Below are 19247 nucleotides of genomic sequence, written 5' to 3'. Positions count from 1 at the left end.
GAGGTGAGCAAAAGATAAAAGAATCAGGAGATTTAAACAGTAACCTAAAAACAGAACAAAACAAAACAAAAAATGGCCACTGCTAGCAGAGACAGAATTCCAAGGTAGTTGTGCACATCTGAAGACTGGTTTTGCTTCTTTCTGGGAGTGACGAAGTGGTGCTTAAATCAATCAGAGAAGAATGCCAATGGCCTGTACATTTAGGTCTAGCCTTGCAGGTTCTCTAGCTGGATGTTGTTATGTAGTCAGAGAAGGGCAGAACCGGAAGGACAGACCTAGTGAACCATGTGTTTCCATATCCTTCTAGGTAAGGAATGTGAGGCTCCCATCGGTGAAGAGCTGGCTGATCCTGATCTTCCACTAGGGGGTGCGAGACGCTGGCAGCCGTCTCTGCCTCTGTGTAGAACCCTGGCGCTCCACTTCTGTCTGCAACAAGATTCCAGAGTTTCTAAAACCTGAGCCATGGAACATGGGTCTTGTCCCCCATCTCAGCCTCCCAGGGTGAAGCTAAACAGGCACTCCTGCTTTTGAGGTCTAACCATTTGATTTTGTTCCTTTCAGATGGCTTATGTGAAGATGAGATGGATATATATATCCCTGGTGGTCCTGGGAGCCCTTTGTCTGTATTTTAGCCTGGACGATCTGAGTCCTTTTAAAGGCGAACCATTGGTTTTCAGGAACGAAGATGGGAACTTCCTTCAGCTCCCAGATATAGACTGCAGGCAGGATGCCCCCTTCCTTGTCCTGCTGGTGACTTCATCCCACGAACAGATGTTTGCCCGCTCGGTCATCCGGAACACGTGGGGGAGAGAAAAGATCGTGGGTGGAAAACGAATAAAAACATTCTTCCTCCTGGGAACCACCCCCAGTAAGGGCATGTCGAGAGCAGTGGCCCAGGAGAGCCAGCAATATCGCGATATTATCCAGAAGGACTTCATGGATGTTTATTTCAATCTGACTCTGAAGACCATGATGGGTATGGAGTGGATCTACCGCTTTTGTCCGCAGGCATCTTTCGTGATGAAAACAGACTCTGACATGTTTGTCAACATCTACTATCTGACTGAACTGCTCCTGAAGAAAAATAGAACAACTCGGTTTTTCACCGGCTTCTTAAAACTAAACGAATACCCAATCAGGAAAAGGTACAATAAGTGGTTTGTTAGTAAATTCGAATATCCGTGGGACAAGTACCCGCCCTTTTGCTCCGGCGTTGGCTATGTTTTCTCCAGCGATGTGGCGGGCCAGGTGTACAACGTTGCTGAAAGTGTCCCGTTCATTAAACTGGAAGATGTCTTTGTGGGGCTCTGCCTGGAAAAACTGCAAATCAAACTGGAGGAGCTTCACTCCAAGCAGACTTTCTTCCCCAATGGGTTACCCTTCACCATATGCCGTTACAAGAAGATCGTGGCCTGCCATTATATCAAGCCTCACAATATCCTGGCGTATTGGCAGGCTCTGGAAAGTTCCCTGGACAAAGAGTGTCCAGATATCTGAAGGGAGCCCAGCGGAACATCTGGACACACAGCAGACAGCCCACGGTGATGGTTTTTGAAAGATCTTGGATGGCACGGCTGAGACTCCTGGGGTAGGGAGGGAGTAAGGAAGGAAGAGGCAGAAGAGTGAGGGTGATATCCTGAAGGCTTCCCAATCTAAACCTGAATGCCACCACTGATGAATCCCCATTTGGTGCCCCAAGCCATAACAAATACTCTCTCTCGAGTACCTACCCTGTTGCACTAAGTGACGTACACCTGCATTTTCTCACGTCGGGTCAGCATCCGTATGGAGGGGTGGATGTTAGCACCCCATCTCACACACAAGGAAACAGCAGCTTAGAGAAGCACGCGGGCCTGTCCCAAGGATTACAGCCAGCAGACGCTGCAGCAGAGATGAGAGCCCACCTCTCAGCCCACCGCCTCAGTCCACCCCTGCGTGCTGCCTCTTGGGAGAGGACGGTAGTGAGGGAGGCTCAGAGGGAAGCCTTGCTGCTGGCATCTGTCAGTCCCTTGCTAGAGTCCCCTCCTCCTCAGATCCCATTCCTGTGCTTTTTAGTGCAGAGACTGGGGTGAACCAATGTGCCCCCACCTCCCTTTGTTCACTGCAGTGGGTCTGGCTCGCCTGAGACCGTGTTAGCAGCTTGGCCCTCAACTCACTGCAGAGCACGTGCCAGAAGACACCTCCACAGCGGCTGCAGCTCAGCCCCCAAGAAACACCCAGCTCGAGACAGCAATCAGCCTTTAAAGATTTGGCTCAGAAATCTCTGTGAAGCTCGGCCCATGGTACAGACTCGTTGGCCACTCTGCTGAGTGTGGGACCCCGAGAGCATGGCATTTCCCCCCAGCCATCTGCGGCAACCCCGCCTGTTGGCTTCACATGCCCTTGGTCTGCACGTCAGGTCTCCAAGTGCAAACTGGAAGGCAGTTGGATGCAAGGCTTCGTCTGTGAAGGATGCTGGGAGCTTTTCTGGGAATTTGGGTGGATTTAACTCAAGACACTCTTAAGAACCCCCTGGGACACTGAGCACTGAACTGAGTCCTGGTCAAGGGAGCGTCTTCCTGGGTCCGTTTCCTAAATCTGATCCCAGCTCAGCTTCTGTGAACTTCTCAGATGGCCAAGGAACAGCTGAGTTTTGTGGTGTGGAGTTAAACCTTCAATATTCTTCTGATGGTTTGGAAGAACCCTGTTCTGCAGGGTTGGGTGGCAATGAAGCACTTTTTTTTTTTTGCCAGGGTCTTTGCCCGTTCAGTCACTGTCACATGACACGCAGAGCCATCTTGCTCCCGGTCATTGAGATGAACGGTTCTTACTTTCTACTTTACGGAACTGGATGTTAGCAGCCTGCAAAGCCAAGACCTCACGTGGCTGTGAAACTTATAAAAGTTGGGCGAACCTCTTACCTGAACTCAGAAAGAGATGTTCGCTGCAAAGTGGTCATGGCCGTGTTAAATGGCAAAATGGCATCTTATTTTGCACAGTGTTTCTCGCATCTGGATGGAGCTGCTTCTTGGCAGATGTGTTTTCTTATCCTGGCTGCTCTGAACGTGCTGGGTCATGTTCAGAAAAGCCACCTTCTCAGGTGGGAAATCAGGGACTGAACTTGTGTTTTGAAGCCTGGATTTTGCCAGGGTGGATCCCTCGGTCCCATAGGATGGGCTGTCTCTCAACTGTGATCTTTGAGGGTGAAGCAGTTTGTCTGGCAGTCCAGCCCTTGTCTGGTGTGCGTGTTCATGTGGCCACCAAGCTGGGTGGGTGAGTGTGGCTGACTCAGGATCTGGTCTTCTCAGCATCCACCCAAAGCCCTCGGCCGTAGGGGTCCATGAGCACAGGCTCAGCTCCACCGAGAGCCTGTCTGCGTTCTTAAAGGGCTTTCTGCAAAACACATTCGGCCCCCTGCACCCCCCGCCGACTCTATTTCTTTATGTAATGAAGACCTTTTCTTCTCGAGGGAAAAAAATGTTTCGTGACTGTAGACCTCGAAGGGACCATCGAGCTCATTTGGTCCTGCCTTTACGTAGGATGAAAATAAAGCTCGAAGAGACCCGAGGCTTGCCCAAGACTTTGCCCGAGACTTCACAGCTTGTTTGTTGTGGAATGCAGGTTCCAGCCAGAGCTGTATTTCGTGATGCCGTCTTGCCTGGGTGAGAGTGAGAAACCGTGAAAGTGTGAATTAGGAGGCAAAGCGATGCTTTTCCAATAACACCCAAAGTGAGTTTCAAAGTGGGATTGGAGAGGAGCCAGGCTGGTGATGCAGTGGCTTCACTCACGGGCATCCAGGGACGAATGATGCTGATGGCAAAGGTTATTTGCTGGGCACTGAGATAAGGGCTTTAAAAATATTACCTCCTTAAATGCGCACAACCACTCCAGTGGGGAGGTGACCACCCGTTTCCTTGCTTTACAGATGAGGAAACCGAGGCAGAGAGAGAGCACGAACAGCTAGCTCAAGCTTATATAGCTGAAAAGCAGCAAAAATAGAATGTGAACCCCAGCTCTTGGGGGCACTGTGTGTGCTGGTTACACGCAGCGCTGCGGCCCCTAGGCGGTCAGCGGGCCCCAGGGATGCAGTCAGTGTCCAGAGGGATGCAGGTGCCCGCTGCCTTGGCTGCTCAGGTTGCACATCTGGCCCTTCACCAGTCTCTCCGCATCACGCACACCCACCCTCCAGGATCTGAACCCCGAATCCTCCCCTCTGCTGGGCTCCCGCAGAGCCAGCCTCTCCACTTTGGGGCTTGATTCCCAGCTCTCCTTACCTCTTCAAGAGCAAGACCCCTGCCCAGGCCTCACTCCCACTCTCACCGTCCATCTCCCCTCTGCTGGCTCAGCCCACACGTGGCCAGATGTGCTGTCATTCCCCATCTTCCAAACCATCATAAAACCCTTTCCCTTCACTGCCCCACTTCTCCCTTTGCTGTTCAGCCCCACAAGAGCGTTTTCCATATTTGTCTCCTTTTCTGTCTGAAATCCCCTCTGAAATCAGAGTCTGGTGCCTGACTCCACCAGATGGTTCTCACCAACGTCATTGATGACCCAAGATGCGGGGTCCAAGGTCTGGTCTCTGCCCTCATCGTGCTGCCCGCACGGCTGGTCTCGCCCGCTTCCAGGACACTGGATGCTTTGGGTTCTCCTCCTCACCGGTCCCTTCTTTGCTTGTTCTATCTCCTCGCTCTGCCTTGGCCTCCTTTCTTCCCTGGTTGTACTCTGGTGGTCTCATCCAGCCCCACGGTTTAAAATATCCTCTCTCATGTTGAGGATGCCCGTTTATCTCCAGCCTGGAATTCTCTCTCACTTTTCAATCTCATATGTCCCACTGCCTGCTTAACACCCCATAGTGAGCAAATCCGAAACTGAAGTTGGGATGAACCCCTCCCTCCACTCCTAATCCACACCACCTGCAGCCTTCACTACCTCAGGTAATGGCCCTTCCATCCTTTGGTGGCTCAAGTCAAACACTTCGGAGCCATCTGTGACTCCTCTCTCTCTCAGCCGGTATGTCAGGAGAGAGACCATCATTTTATATCCAGAAGCCAATCACTGCCCCTCACTGTGCTGCTGCCACCCTATCCAAGCCCCCATCACCTCGCACCTGCGCTCTGGCAATAGCTTCTACCTCGTCTCTCCACCTCCGTCACTGCGTCCCCTTGGTCTGTTTCCTAGGCGGCATCCAGACTACTCCTTTGAAAATATGGACCAGAGCATCTTACGTCTCTGCTCCAAACCCTCCAGTGACGTCCCATGTCTGAGAAAAGCCGCATCTTTAATATCGTTGTCTGCCTCTGTTATTCTCTAACCTCATCCCTTCCTACCCTCCCCGCACTCGCTCTGGCCTCCCTGAAAGGAGGTACTATTCCTGCAGCACAGGCCTCCTTGCTCTTCCTGGAGCATCCGGCCACCCTCCACCTTCCTCAGGGCCTTTGCAAGGGCTGTTCCCTCTGCCAGGCTCGCCCTTTCCTTAGACAGTCTCGTGGCCCATTCCTTTGCTTCCTTCACGTCTTTGGTCATGTACCCCCTTCTTAATGAGCCTCATCCTGATTACTTTCTTTGGAATTGCAACTCAACCCACCCCCGTCCCCTTGCCTTGTTATATTGTTTCCATTGCACTTATCAATTTCTAACAGAGTATACAATATCTATTTATTATCATGTGTCTATTTTGTTTATTATTTATAGTTCACCCCACTTGAGCAAAAGCTTTGTGCAAGAATGGGTCTTTGTTTTCTCCACTGATGTACCTCAAATTCTTAGCACAGTTCCTGGTACATAGTAGATGCTCAAGAAATATTTGTCGATTGGACGTGAGATGACCTTTGTGGAAGGTGGTTTTAGAGGGGAAGTGATGAACCTCGACTAAAATGTGAAGGATTTCTAACATGTAGCCAACACTATGGGTCCAACGTATGGTTCCAGTATCAATCAGTAAATGGGATGCTGAAATCCTGTTTTTACTGAAAACTGGGACCTGAAAACCTAGAAATGCTATATGGCAGTGCTTCTTGACCTCACATCCCCCTTTTTCGAGAATGGAAAACCTCCCACGTTGAGAAGTAGACAGAATCCTATAATGTACTCCGTGCGCCTGTCCCCGAGTCCTCCCCACCCCTGGCTCCTGCCATGGCCAATCTTATCTCATCTACAACCTCCTTCTGTTTTCATGATTATAAAATTTTGGATCTTTTCCTCAACCGTATGCAACTTTTAGTCTCAGGAGAAGGACAACAGTAAACCAAATTGTTACGAAATAGACCTCATTTCTAAAGATGATGACACCTGCAATAAAAGGTAAAGAGATAGTTTCAGGTGAAGGTAGAATTGCTGTGCTTCCGAACTTCAAGAGGTTTTAGAGCTCTGGTCCCATCCCTTTAGTTTATGTGTGAAAACCAAGATTTGCAGAATTTGAGCTTCAGGTCAGCACTCAGAGGGTTGCTGACCCTCAGCCTGATGCTACACCCATGGTGCTGTACTGCCTCTTTCTTTCTTATGAACCTAATTCCTATTTGTCTTAAAACACACCACGGTAGCCACATAGGGTTACAAAAAGGGAGGGAGGAAAAATCCAAACACACAAAACCTGTCAGACCTCCTTTCCTTGAGCTCCCAAGTAGCATCTGCTCCTGGACACCCCTCCCAGGTGCATCTAAAAGGCACATCGAAACCACATATTCACCCATCCGACCCCTAGCCCTGTCTTCCCCCAGCGTTTCGGGTTGCAGGAAATGTCACTGTCCATCTGCCTATTCAGTTCTTCGACTTTCCTGTGCCTCGCTGCGGCCCTGCCATGCCTGATGGTTGCCGATTCCCATGGATTTGGCCTCTTCTCTCCACATCCATCGTTGCAGCCTCAGTCCAGGGCACCATCTTGGATCAGCTGGTCTCAGGCAACATGTTTTTAACTGGTCTCAGATCTGATCATGTTGCCTTCCAACCTCTCCTCCACTTTACACCCAGAATAATTTTAAAAAAAGAATTATTGAAGTATAGTTGATTTACAATGTTGTGTTAGTTTCAGGTGTACAGCAAAGTGATTCACTTATACATACATGTATATAAATCTATTCCTTTTCAGATTCTTTTCCATTATAGGTTATTATAAGATATTGAATATAGTTCCCAGTGCTATACAGTAGGTCCTTGCTGTTCAACTATTTTATTTATAATGGTGTATATCTGCTAATCCCAAACTCCTAGTTTATCCCTCCTCGCCCACCTTTCCCCTTTGGCAACCATAAGTTTATCTTCTATATCTGTGAGTCTATTTCTGTTTTATAAATAAGTTCATTTGTATCATTTTTTTTTTAAAACATCTTTATTGAAGTATAATTGCCTTACAATAGTGTGTTAGCTTCTGCTTTATAACAAAGTGAATCAGTTATACATATACAATATGTTCCCATTTCTCTTCCCTCTTGCATCTCCCTCCCTCCCACCCTCCCCATCCCACCCCTCTAGGTGGTCACAAAGCACCGAGCTGATCTCCCTGTGCTATGCGGCTGCTTCCCACTAGCTATCTATTTTACATTTGGTAGTGTATATATGTCCATGACACTCTGTTACCCTGTCACATCTCACCCCACCCCCTCCCCATATCCTCAAGTCCATTCTCTAGTAGGTCTGTGTCTTTATTCCTGTCTTGCCACTAGGTTCTTCATGGCCTTTTTTTTTTTTTTTTTTTTTTTTTTTCCTTAGATTCCGTATATATGTGTTAGCATACTGTATTTGTTTTTCTCTTTCTGACTTACTTCACTCTGTATGACAGACTCTAACTCCATCCACCTCATTACAAATACCTCCATTTCATTTCTTTTTATGGCTGAGTAATATTCCATTGTATATATGTGCCACATCTTCTTTATCCATTCATCTGTCGATGGACATTTAGGTTGCTTCCAGGTCCTGGCTATTGTAAATAGAGCTGCAATGAACATTGTGGTACATGACACTTTTTGACCTATGGTTTTCTCAGGGTATATGCCCAGTAGTGGGATTGCTGGGTCGTATGGTAGTTCTATTTGTAGTTTTTTAAGGAACCTCCATACTGTTCTCCATAGTGGCTGTATCAATTTACATTCCCACCAACAGTGCAAGAGTGCTCCCTTTTCTCCACACCCTCTCCAGCATTTATTGTTTCTAGATTTTTTGATGATGGCCATTCTGATCGGTGTGAGATGATATCTCATTGTAGTTTTGATTTGCATTTCTCTAATGATTAATGATGTTGAGCATTCTTTCATGTGTCTGTAGGCCATCTGTATATCTTCTTTGGAGAAATGTCTATTTAGGTCTTCTGCCCATTTTTGGATTGGGTTGTTGGTTTTTTTGTTATTGAGCTGCATGAGCTGCTTGTAAATCTTGGAGATTAATCCTTTGTCAGTTGCTTCATTTGCAAATATTTTCTCCCATTCTGATGGTTGTCTTTTGGTCTTGTTTATGGTTTCCTTTGCTGTGCAAAAGCTTTTAAGTTTCATTAGGTCCCATTTGTTTATTTGTGTTCTTATTTCCATTTCTCTGGGAGCTGGGTCAAAAAGAATCTTGCTGTGATGTATGTCATAGAGTGTTCTGCCTATGTTTTCCTCTAAGAGTTTGATAGTGTCTGGCCTTACACTTAGGTCTTTAATCCATTTTGAGTTTATTTTTGTGCATGGTGTCAGGGAGTGTTCTAATTTCATACTGTTACATGTACCTGTCCAATTTTCCCAGCACCACTTATTGAAGAGGCTGTCTTTTCTCCACTGTATATGCTTGCCTCCTTTATCAAAGATAAGGTGACCATATGTGTGTGAGTTTATCTCTGGGCTTTCTATCCTGTTCCATTGATCTATATTTCTGTTTTTGTGCCAGTACCAAACTGTCTTGATTACTGAAGCTTTGTAGTATAGTCTGAAGTCAGGGAGCCTGATTCCCCCAGCTCCATTTTTCGTTCTCAAGATTGCTTTGGCTATTCGGGGTCTTTTGTGTTTCCATACAAATTGTGAAATTTTTTGTTCTAGTTCTGTGAAAAATGCCAGTGGTAGTTTGATAGGGATTGCATTGAATCTGTAGATTGCTTTGGGTAGTAGAGTCATTTTCACAATGTTGATTCTTCCAATCCGGGAACATGGTATATCTCTCCATCTATTTGTATCATCTTTAATTTCTTTCATCAGTGTCTTATAATTTTCTGCATACAGGTCTTTTGTCTCCTTAGGTAGGTTTATTCCTAGATATCTTATTCTTTTTGTTGCAGTGGTAAACGGGAGTGTTTTCTTAATTTCACTTTCAGATTTTTCGTCATTAGTGTATAGAAATGCAAGCGATTTCTGTGCATTAATTTTGTATCCTGCTACTTTACCAAATTCATTGATTAGCTCTAGGAGTTTTCTGGTAGCCTCTTTAGGATTCTCTATGTATAGTATCATGTCATCTGCAAATAGTGACAGCTTTACTTCTTCTTTTCCGATTTGGATTCCTTTTATTTCTTTGTCTTCTCTGATTGCTGTGGCTAACACTTCCAAAACTATGTTGAATAATAGTGGTGAGAGTGGGCAACCTTGTCTTGTTCCTGATCTTAGTGGAAATGGTTTCAGTTTTTCACCATTGAGGACAATGTTGGCTGTTGGTTTGTCATATATGGCCTTTATTATGTTGAGGAAAGTTCCCTCTATGCCTACTTTCTGCAGGGCTTTTATCATAAATGGGTGTTGAATTTTGTCGAAAGCTTTCTCTGCATCTATTGAGATGATCATATGGTTTTTCTCCTTCAATTTGTTAATATGGTGTATCACATTGATTGATTTGCGTATATTGAAGAATCCTTGCATTCCTGGGATAAACCCCACTTGATCATGGTGTATGATCCTTTTAATGTGCTGTTGGATTCTGTTTGCGAGTATTTTGTTGAGGATTTTTGCATCTATGTTCATCAGTGATATTGGCCTGTAGTTTTCTTTCTTTGTGACATCTTTGTCTGGTTTTGGTATCAGGGTGATGGTGGCCTCGTAGAATGAGTTTGGGAGTGTTCCTCCCTCTGCAATATTTTGGAAGAGTTTGAGAAGGATAGGTGTTAGCTCTTCTCTAAATGTTTGATAGAATTCACCTGTGAAGCCATCTGGTCCTGGGCTTTTGTTTGTTGGAAGGTTTTTAATCACAGTTTCAATTTCAGTGCTTGTGATTGGTCTGTTCATATTTTCTATTTCTTCCTGGTTCAGTCTCGGCAGTTTGTGCATTTCTAAGAATCTGTCCATTTCTTCCAGGTTGTCCATTTTATTGGCATAGAGTTGCTTGTAGTAATCTCTCATGATCTTTTGTATTTCTGCAGTGTCAGTGGTTACTTCTCCTTCTTCATTTCTAATTCTATTGATTTGAGTCTTCTCCCTTTTTCTCTTGATGAGTCTGGCTAATGGTTTATCAATTTTGTTTATCTTCTCAAAGAACCAGCTTTTAGTTTCATTGATTTTTGCTATTGTTTCCTTCATTTCTTTTTCATTTATTTCTGACCTGATCTTTATAATTTCTTTCCTTCTGCTGGCTTTGGGCTTTTTTTGTTCTTCTTTCTCTAATTGCTTTAGGTGCAAGGTTAGGTTGTTTATTCGAGATGTTTCCTGTTTCTTGAGGTAGGCTTGTATTGCTATAAACTTCCCTCTTAGCACTGCTTTTGCTGCGTCCCATAGGTTTTGGGTCGTCGTATCTCCATTGTCATTTGTTTCTAGGTATTTTTTGATTTCCCCTTTGATTTCTTCAGTAATCACTTCATTATTAAGTAATGTATTGTGTAGCCTCCATGTGTTTGTATTTTTTACAGATCTTTTCCTGTAATTGATATCTAGTCTCATAGCGTTGTGGTCGGAAAAGATACTTGATACGATTTCAATTTTCTTAAATTTACCAAGGCTTGATTTGTGACCCAAGATATGATCTATCCTGGAGAATGTTCCATGAGCACTTGAGAAAAATGTGTATTCTGTTGTTTTTGGGTGGAATGTCCTATAAATATCAATTAAGTCCATCTTGTTTAACGTATCATTTAAAGCTTGTGTTTCCTTATTTATTTTCATTTTGGATGATCTGTCCATTGGTGAAAGTGGGGTGTTAAAGTCCCCTACTATGATTGTGTTGCTGTTGATTTCCCCTTTTATGGCTGTTAGTACTTGCCTTATGTATTGAGGTGCTCCTATGTTGGGTGCATAAATATTTACAATTGTTATACCTTCCTCTTGGATCGATCCCTTGATCATTATATAGTGTCCTTCTTTGTCTCTTGTAATAGTCTTTATTTTAAAGTCTATTTTGTCTGATATGAGAATTGCTACTCCAGCTTTCTTTTGATTTCCATTTGCATGGAATATCTTTTTCCATCCCCTCACTTTCAGTCTGTATGTGTCTCTAGGTCTGAAGTGGGTCTCTTGTAGACAGCATATATATGGGTCTTGTTTTTGTATCCATTCAGCCAGCCTGTGTCTTTTGGTGGGAGCATTTAATCCATTTACATTCAAGGTAATTATCGATATGTATGTTCCTATTCCCATTTTCTTAAATGTTTTGGGTTTGTTATTGTAGGTGTTTTCCTTCTCTTGTGTTTCTTGCCTAGAGAAGTTCCTTTAGCATTTGTTGTAAAGCTGGTTTGGTGGTGCTGAACTCTCTCAGCTTTTGCTTGTCTGTAAAGGTTTTAATTTCTCCATCACATTTGAATGAGATCCTTGCTGGGTAGAGTAATCTTGGTTGTAGGTTCTTCTCCTTCATCACTTTAAGTATATCCTGCCACTCCCTTCTGGCTTGCAGAGTTTCTGCTGAAAGATCAGATGTTAACCTTATGGGGATTCCCTTGTGTGTTATTTGTTGTTTTTCCCTTGCTGCCTTTAATATGTTTTCCTTATATTTAATTTTTGACAGTTTGATTAATATGTGTCTTGGCGTGTTTCTCCTTGGGTTTATCCTGTATGGGACTCTCTGTGCTTCCAGGACTTGATTAACTATTTCCTTTCCCATATTAGGGAAGTTTTCAACTATAATCTCTTCAAATATTTTCTCAGTCCCTTTCTTTTTCTCTTCTTCTTCTGGGACCCCTATAATTCGAATGTTGGTGCGTTTAATGTTGTCCCAGAGGTCTCTGAGACTGTCCTCAGTTCTTTTCATTCTTTTTTCTTTATCCTGCTCTGCAGTAGTTATTTCCACCATTTTATCTTCCAGGTCACTTATCCTTTCTTCTGCCTCAGTTATTCTGCTATTGATCCCATCTAGAGTATTTTTAATTTCATTTATTGTGTTTTTCATCATTGCTTGATTCCTCTTTAGTTCTTCTACGTCCTTGTTAAATGCTTCTTGCATTTTGTCTATTCTATTTCCAAGATTTTGGATCATCCTTACTATCATTATTCTGAATTCTTTTTCAGGTAGACTACCTATTTCCTCTTCATTTGTTAAGTCTAGTGTGTTTTGACCCTGCTCCTTCATCTGCTGTGTGTTTTTCTGTCGTCTCATTTTGCTTATCTTACTGTGTTTGGGGTCTCCTTATCACAGGTTGCAGGTTTGTAGTTCCCGTTGTTTTTGGTATCTGTCCCCAGTGGCTAAGGTTGGTTCAGTGGGTTGTGTAGGCTTCCTGGTGGAGGGAACTAGTGCCTGAGCTCTGGTGGATGAGGCTGGATCTTGTCTTTCTGGTGGGCACGTCCACGTCTGGTGGTGTATTTTGGGGTGTCTGTGGCCTTATTATGATTTTAGGCAGCCTCTCTGCTAATGGATGAGGCTGTGTTCCTGTCTTGCTAGTTGTTTGGCATAGGGTGTCCAGCACTGTAGCTTGCTGGTCGTTGAGTGATGCTGGGTCTTGATGTTGAGATGGAGATCTCTGAGAGATTTTTGCCGTTTGGTATTACGTGGAGCTGGGAGGTCTCTTGTGGACCAGTGTCCTGAAGTTGGCTCTCCCACCTCCGAGGTACGGCCCTGATGCCTGGCTGAAGCACCAAGAGCCTTTCGTCCACACGGCTCAGAGTAAAAGGGAGAAAAAATAGAAAGAAAGAAAGAAAGAAAGGAAGGAAGGAAGGAAGGAAGGAGGAAGGAAGGAAGGAAGGAAAAGAAAGAAAGAAAGAAAGGAAAGAAAGAAAGAAGCTATAATATAGTGAAGTAAAATAAAGCTATTGTAAAGCAAAGCTATACAGACAAAATCTCCCCCAGAAGCATATACATATACACTCACAAAAAAAAAAGGAGAAGGGGAAAAATTAATATATCCTGCTCCCAAAGTCCACCTCCTGAATTTGGGATGATTCGTTGTCTATTCAGGTATTCAACAGATGCAGGCACATCAAGTTGTTTGTGGAGTTTTAATCCGCTTCTTCAGAGGCTGCTGGGACAGATTTCCCCTCCTCTTCTCTGTTCGCACAGCTCCTGGGGATCAGCTTTGGATTTGGACCCGCCTCTGCGTGTAGGTCGCCTAAGGGCGTCTGTTCCCCGCCCAGACAGGACGGGGTTAAAGGAGCAGCTGCTTCGGGGGCTCTGGCTCACTCAGGCGGGGGGAGGGCGCGGTACAGAGGAGGCGGGGCGAGCCTGCGGCGTCAGAGGCGTCGTGACGTTGCACCAGCCTGAGGCGCGCAGTGCGTTCTCCCGGGAAAGTTGTCCCTGGATCACGGGACCCTGGCAGTGGCGGGCTGCACGGGCTCCCGGGAGGGGCGGTGTGGAGAGTGACCTGTGCTCGCACACAGGCTTTTTGGAGGCGGCAGCAGCAGCCCCAGCGTCTCACGCCCGTCTCTGGGGTCCGCGCTGATAGCCGCGGCTCGCGCCAGTTTCTGGAGTTCGTTTAGGCGGCGCTCTGAATCCCCTCTCCTTGCGCGCCGCGAAACAAAGAGGCAAGAAAAAGTCTCTTGCCTCTTCGGCAGCTGCAGACTTTTTCCCGGACTCCCTCCCAGCCAGCTGTGGTGCGCTAACCCCTTCAGGCTGTGTTCACGCCGCCAACCCCAGTCCTCTCCCTGCGATCTGACCAAAGCCCGAGCCTCAGCTCCCAGCCCCGCCCGCCCCGGCGGCTGAGCAGACAAGCCTCTCGGGCTGGTGAGTGCTGGTCAGCGCCGAGCCTCCGTGCGGGAAGTGCGGGAATCTCTCCGCTTTGCCCTCCGCACCCCTGTGGCTGCGCTCTCCTCCGTGGCTCCGAAGCTTCCCCCCTCTGCCACCCGCAGTCTCTGCCCGCGAAGGGGCTCCTAGTGCGTGGACACCTTTCCTCCTTCACAGCTCCCTCCCAGTGGTGCAGGTCCCGTCCCTATTCTTTCGTCTCTGTTATTTCTTTTTTCTTTTGCCCTACCCAAGTACGGGGGGAGTTTCTTGCCTTTTGGGAGGTCTGACGTTTTCTGCCAGCGTTCAGTGGGTGTTCTGTAGGAGCAGTTCCACGTGTAGATGTATTTCTACTGTATCTGTGGGAAGGAAGGTGATCTCCGCGTCTTACTCTTCCGCCATCTTCTCTCCTCCCCTGTATCATTTTTTTAAGATTCCACATATAAGCGATATCATAGGCTATTTGTTTTTTTCTGTCTGACTTACTTCACTTAGTATAATAATCTCTAGGTCCATCCATGTTGCTGCAAAGAGAGTAATTTTTTTTAGAAAAGTGGATCTGATTAGGAAACTCAGAGACCCAGGGAAGCTGAGTGATTGCCCTGGGGGAATTCTGTCCTCCTGTCCACACGAGCCATGAGCTGCTTCAGAAGTCAGACTGGCGATGCCAGCTACTGCTGCACACCCCAGCACTGCTCCAGTGATCCCCACGTGCTGGCACGAAGCGCTAAAATGTACTTTTAAAACAAACTGAATTAATTTTCATGTGAGTTTTTTGATCCTCTTGAAAGTGGTTACTCTGGGGTTGGGCTGCCTGGGTTTGAATTTTACTTCCCTCCCTCGCTCCATAAGCAAGTTACTTATCTTTACCTCATTTATTTTCATCTGAAAAATGGGACAATAGTAGTTCCCACCTCACAGGGTTATTGTGTTAGTTGAGACATTGCGTGTAAACTGCTCAGTAACCTGGGTGCTTCTGATGACGGTCAGTGTTTGGGCTGTGAATTTGGGTGCATTTTATAGTGATCCGTGGGCAAATCAAGAGATCTTCAGGGTGAGTCTTTAAGACTTTGTTTCAGCTCTTGTTCCTTTCTCTCCTTTTAATCTTCCCTGGCACTCTTGAAGAAGTTCTTATACCCATTGCGTTCCTCAACATCGCAGAGCACAGTGTTTCTAGACTCAGTTAATTCAGAAGGTATGACAACCTGAACAGGTAAAAAACAGACGGAGCCGGAGGTGCCTGAGAGATTATATGCAGTTTTAAAAACAGCCTTCTTTTTCCAGATGAGAAAACTGGGACTCAGGAAAATGGAGTGACTTTGCTAAGTCCTTCAATTAGCGGCATCTCCAGGATCAGAAACCAGCATCAGAAAACTCATGTCAGCCATTCATTCTTCTATTTATTCACCCCTTGGGAAAATATGCTCAGTGCTTTTTACAAGACGTCAGGAATGAGAGTCAGGCTCAGGTTCACGGCCAGCCATCTGTTCTGCAAACAGAGCCTTAGCTGGGTAAACACACAGTGTCAAGAAGATGAAGGGGGTGTCTGTTCGCTGGACAACTGAAAGAAGAAGCGTTTGTTCAGTGCCTTCTCTGTTGACAGACATCATAAACCTTTTCCATACCTGCTGTGTCCTCGATTCCTCACAGTAGCTATTCTTATTATAAACAACCCACTGGTTTTGGGCTGAGGTTCAGAGTGACTTACTGACCTGCCAGGGAGGCTCAGATGTGGCAGAGACCACCCCCCCTTAGCCTTCAGTGCCTCCCCCTTCACCAGGGCATGGTTGGTGAGCCCTCCCACGGTGCTTAAGGACCGGCAAAGCCTCCTGAGTCTCCTGGGAAGCTCAGGACTGGCCCCGCCCAACCGCGCAAGGAGTCTGCCGTCTTGTCTTTGTTCCACGTGCCACCACTTCTCCAAGTGTTGACAGCACCTCTGCTCCTTCCCTGTCCTATGTGACCTTCTGGGACTTGGCCCTTTGTCATCTATGGTGTCCCAGGAATCTCCTGTTTAGCTGGGTCCTCCAACCTGTCCTGTCCTGGCCAGCCCCATCTTGAGTTCACTCAAGTCTGCGTCTGACGGCTTGAACAAGTGTCTGGCTTCAGAACAGGAACCCCTCCAGGCCAGTCCAGCCCACTTTTCACCTCTCTTTACCCGAAGCCCTTGCAAAACAAGCCGTCCCTCCAAAGAGTGTGGGTTCAACACTGCAGGCATTGGCTTCTATCAGCGTGCGTGCATGTGTGCGGGCGTGTGTGCGTGCGTGTGTGTGCAAAGGTGTGATCTGAGGCTCTAAATAGAGGCTCCGTGCTCAGTGGCAGCCGGTTTTTGTACGTTATCTGCCCTCCCCAAGTCTGTGAAGGGCGATAAGGAGAGCGAGGTGATGTTTGCCCACGTGGGATGTGAAGAGCAGGTGTCCCCAGTGTTCTCAGCCCTGGACGTGACAGTGTGGAGTCTGAGAGGTGTCCCTTGTCACCTGTTACACAGCAAGTATGTGCCACGTGCCGCGCTTGGTGTGGTGGAAACCCGGGCTGCAGGAATGGTCTGCAGTCGCCTTGGTCAGAGATTTTCCTGAGCTCCACCTTTCAGGCAGGATACTTAGAAAAAGTGAAAGAGATCAAACAGCCTCTTGAATTGGGATGTACTTCTTAGAAGCAAGGGCTGCGCCCACACTACTATTTAGAGTGGTCTGCTGCACTGAGCCCTGATACACCAGCTAAAGGGAAAAGGCCAGGTCTGGGTGCTTCTCCTGGGCTCTCCAGGCTGGGCGTCTACGGCTCTACAGGAGATTAAATAATTGACAAGCCTGCTTTTACACAACACCTGCTGTGCCTCCTCATTTTAAAAATAGACGGGATGTTTACCTTTTCTCCACGCCTCCCGTTTGGAAGTATTTGTTTTCTCATTTTTTTAAGAATTCATTTTTGGCATTTGTCATATCAGGACTGACATTTTAGCAATTTCCCAAGTGATTGTCAAATTCTCCCAGGCTTCTCTTCCCTCTGTCCAGGCCGCTGCCTGGTGGGGAGGAGATACTTAATAAACTAGTTGTTGGGTTAGGTGTTCAAGCAGAATGGTGGGGTGGGGTAGAAGATAAAGTGAACCGCAGGTCCCTTCAAGCACCCATCCCTGAAACCTCTTTTCTAGATTGTTGTTGCTACTCATTTTTATGTCTGTTTGGTTTTACATGATCCAGAAATCTGTATGTGAACTTGGGCTGAGGTGTATTAGAGATAAACTCTCAAGGATGTGTCTGGGAGGTGAACTATGCTTACATTCTCTGTTTTGAATTTGATGGAAGGATTTGTAGCTTGTGGGAACTTAGAAGCATGAGTTCCTCTATTTTCTTGCTTTTCAAGTATGACTGTGAGGAAAAACCCTTTGCTCTCAGATTGGACACTGAGTGGTGAAGCTCCCCGCCTCCCATGTGGGGCAAAGAGCCATGAAGCTTGGGTGAGCCCAGGGGACAAGGAAGCGGGGGTATGTCCTAGTGCCTGCCAGATGGAATAGGGACAGACCAAAAAATTAGCTTTTAATTAAATAAAAAACCCCAATTCTTCTCTTATCAGACATAATCAACCTTAAGTATAAGTAGAAAAATGAATTCCATAGCCAAATGTAGCTTTTGGTGTCATATTGTTTTGCCTTGTCTCTTTGTCCCACTACCTCTGTACTCTGGTTGAAGAAACCCGTGCCCAATGCAGGCAGAGTTTAGGTCACCAGGGTGGCGTTTACCTGGCCTGGCCCAGAGCTCCTGCCACACACATTCCGGGGGAGTTAATGCAAGGTCTTCAAGTCCTCAAACAGAGACAAACCAAAGAAGTAGTGATACTCTTAGTTAAATTCTGCTTTGGAAAATGTCAGATGCCAGGGGTGGGGGGTGGGGATTGATTTATGTTCCACCTGGTCAAATAAAACATCAAGAAAAATCCAGCGTGACTGGAAATTACTTAATGCCAACCGAGGACACTTTGTGGTCAAATTTTGCTTGTCCTAAAGGACAAGAAATAAAAATAAAACTCTATACTACTGAATGATACCTGAAAATGTTGTCTCCCTGTATTTTGGGGGAATTTATTAGACTCTTATGTCATCATATTTTGGGAGTAGGCATATATATTTATTTATGATGTATTAAGAGTGGTATTTATCTTTAATAAAAATTAAATTATTATGATAGCAGAGTGCACTTAACTTGGTTCGTTCTCAGTTGTCGATAATGCGATAAACTTGTGTTCTTCCTGAGAAGTCAGCAATGTAAGATTTAAACTGGACAATCTTCCTTTTTCCCCCTGACATTGATGTTTTTTATATTTATTCTGTTTGGGGAAAATATTTTAAAAATTCGACTTTGATTTTATATGTTTAGAAAAATATGCTGAACAACCTTGACAGGCTTATCTTTGTAAGAGATGGGGATTTCGTGTTTCACTTGGAGTTTGGAAGCAAAGAAATGGAGCTGTAACTCTTGCAGAGTCTTTAGGGTGCAGTGCCTGGGCGAGTGACAGGAGGTGAGGTATCCTGTTGGGAATCATAAGCCCAGGGTGTTATGAGGCAGGCATCCTTTGGAAATTTCTTTCTCTCAGGTATATTTATAGTCTTTAAAAGCTACCATTTAAGTTTAAGAAATCAAAGCTTGTGAATTGATATGACTGTACCTTTAGAATCTTCCTGGTAACTCATCTCTGAGGTATAGCTTGGGTCCTTGATCTTTCAAAGTTCATTTAAATGGAAATAAAATGATTGAAACAGATGTGTTTTCCTTTGACTTGAGCACGTATTTGCCACGATTCCTGTGGTACCGCAGACCTGCAGGCCACTGTCCATCCATGCTTCCTGCAGGTGGCATCCCCAGCCCATCAGAGACACAAAACAGAAGTTGGAGGGGGCTTCCCTGGTGGTGCAGTGGTTGAGAGTCTGCCTGCCAATGCAGGGGACAGGGGTTTGGGCCCTGGTCTGGGAAGATCCCACATGCTGCGGAGCAACTAGGTCCGTGAGCCACAACTACTGAGCCTGCGCGTCTGGAGCTTGTGCTCCACAACAAGAGGGGCCGTGATAGTGAGAGGCCCACGCACAGCGATGAAGAGTGGCCCCCGCTCGCCACAACTAGAGAAAGCCCTCGCACAGACACGAAGACCCAACACAGCCAAAAATAAATAAATAAATAAATAAATTAAAAAAAGAAGTTGGAGGGATCAGGCAGGGGGTGCAGGGCTGTGTGTCAGGGGGTGTGGATGCCTGGAGA

The 19247-nt window shown here is 45.9% G+C and overlaps 1 protein-coding gene and 1 long non-coding RNA gene across 3 annotated transcripts in view; both read left to right on the top strand.

Annotated features, from left to right (window-relative positions):
- LOC309629625 (beta-1,3-galactosyltransferase 5-like) overlaps positions 1 to 1871 on the top strand; it is a 29667-nt gene extending 27796 nt beyond the window's left edge. For both annotated transcript variants that reach the window (XM_082393827.1, XM_082393826.1), the window contains one exon: positions 562 to 1871. In XM_082393827.1, coding sequence (XP_082249953.1) covers positions 562 to 1497 — 936 coding nt within the window. In that variant the 3' untranslated portion in view covers positions 1498 to 1871. The remainder of the gene's footprint in view (positions 1 to 561) is intronic.
- Positions 1872 to 3623: 1752 nt separating this feature from the next.
- LOC309629631 overlaps positions 3624 to 19247 on the top strand; it is a 63401-nt gene continuing 47777 nt past the window's right edge. Inside the window, exon 1 of the long non-coding RNA XR_014245148.1 lies at positions 3624 to 3641. This is a non-coding gene — a long non-coding RNA (uncharacterized lncRNA). The remainder of the gene's footprint in view (positions 3642 to 19247) is intronic.

The sequence above is a fragment of the Balaenoptera borealis genome, assembly GCF_965194805.1.
Source record: "Balaenoptera borealis genome assembly, chromosome: 5".
In the NCBI taxonomy this organism is placed as follows: Eukaryota; Metazoa; Chordata; class Mammalia; order Artiodactyla; family Balaenopteridae; genus Balaenoptera; species Balaenoptera borealis.
The sequence above is the reverse complement of the archived record's forward strand: the minus strand, read 5'-3'. Positions and strand labels throughout refer to the sequence as shown.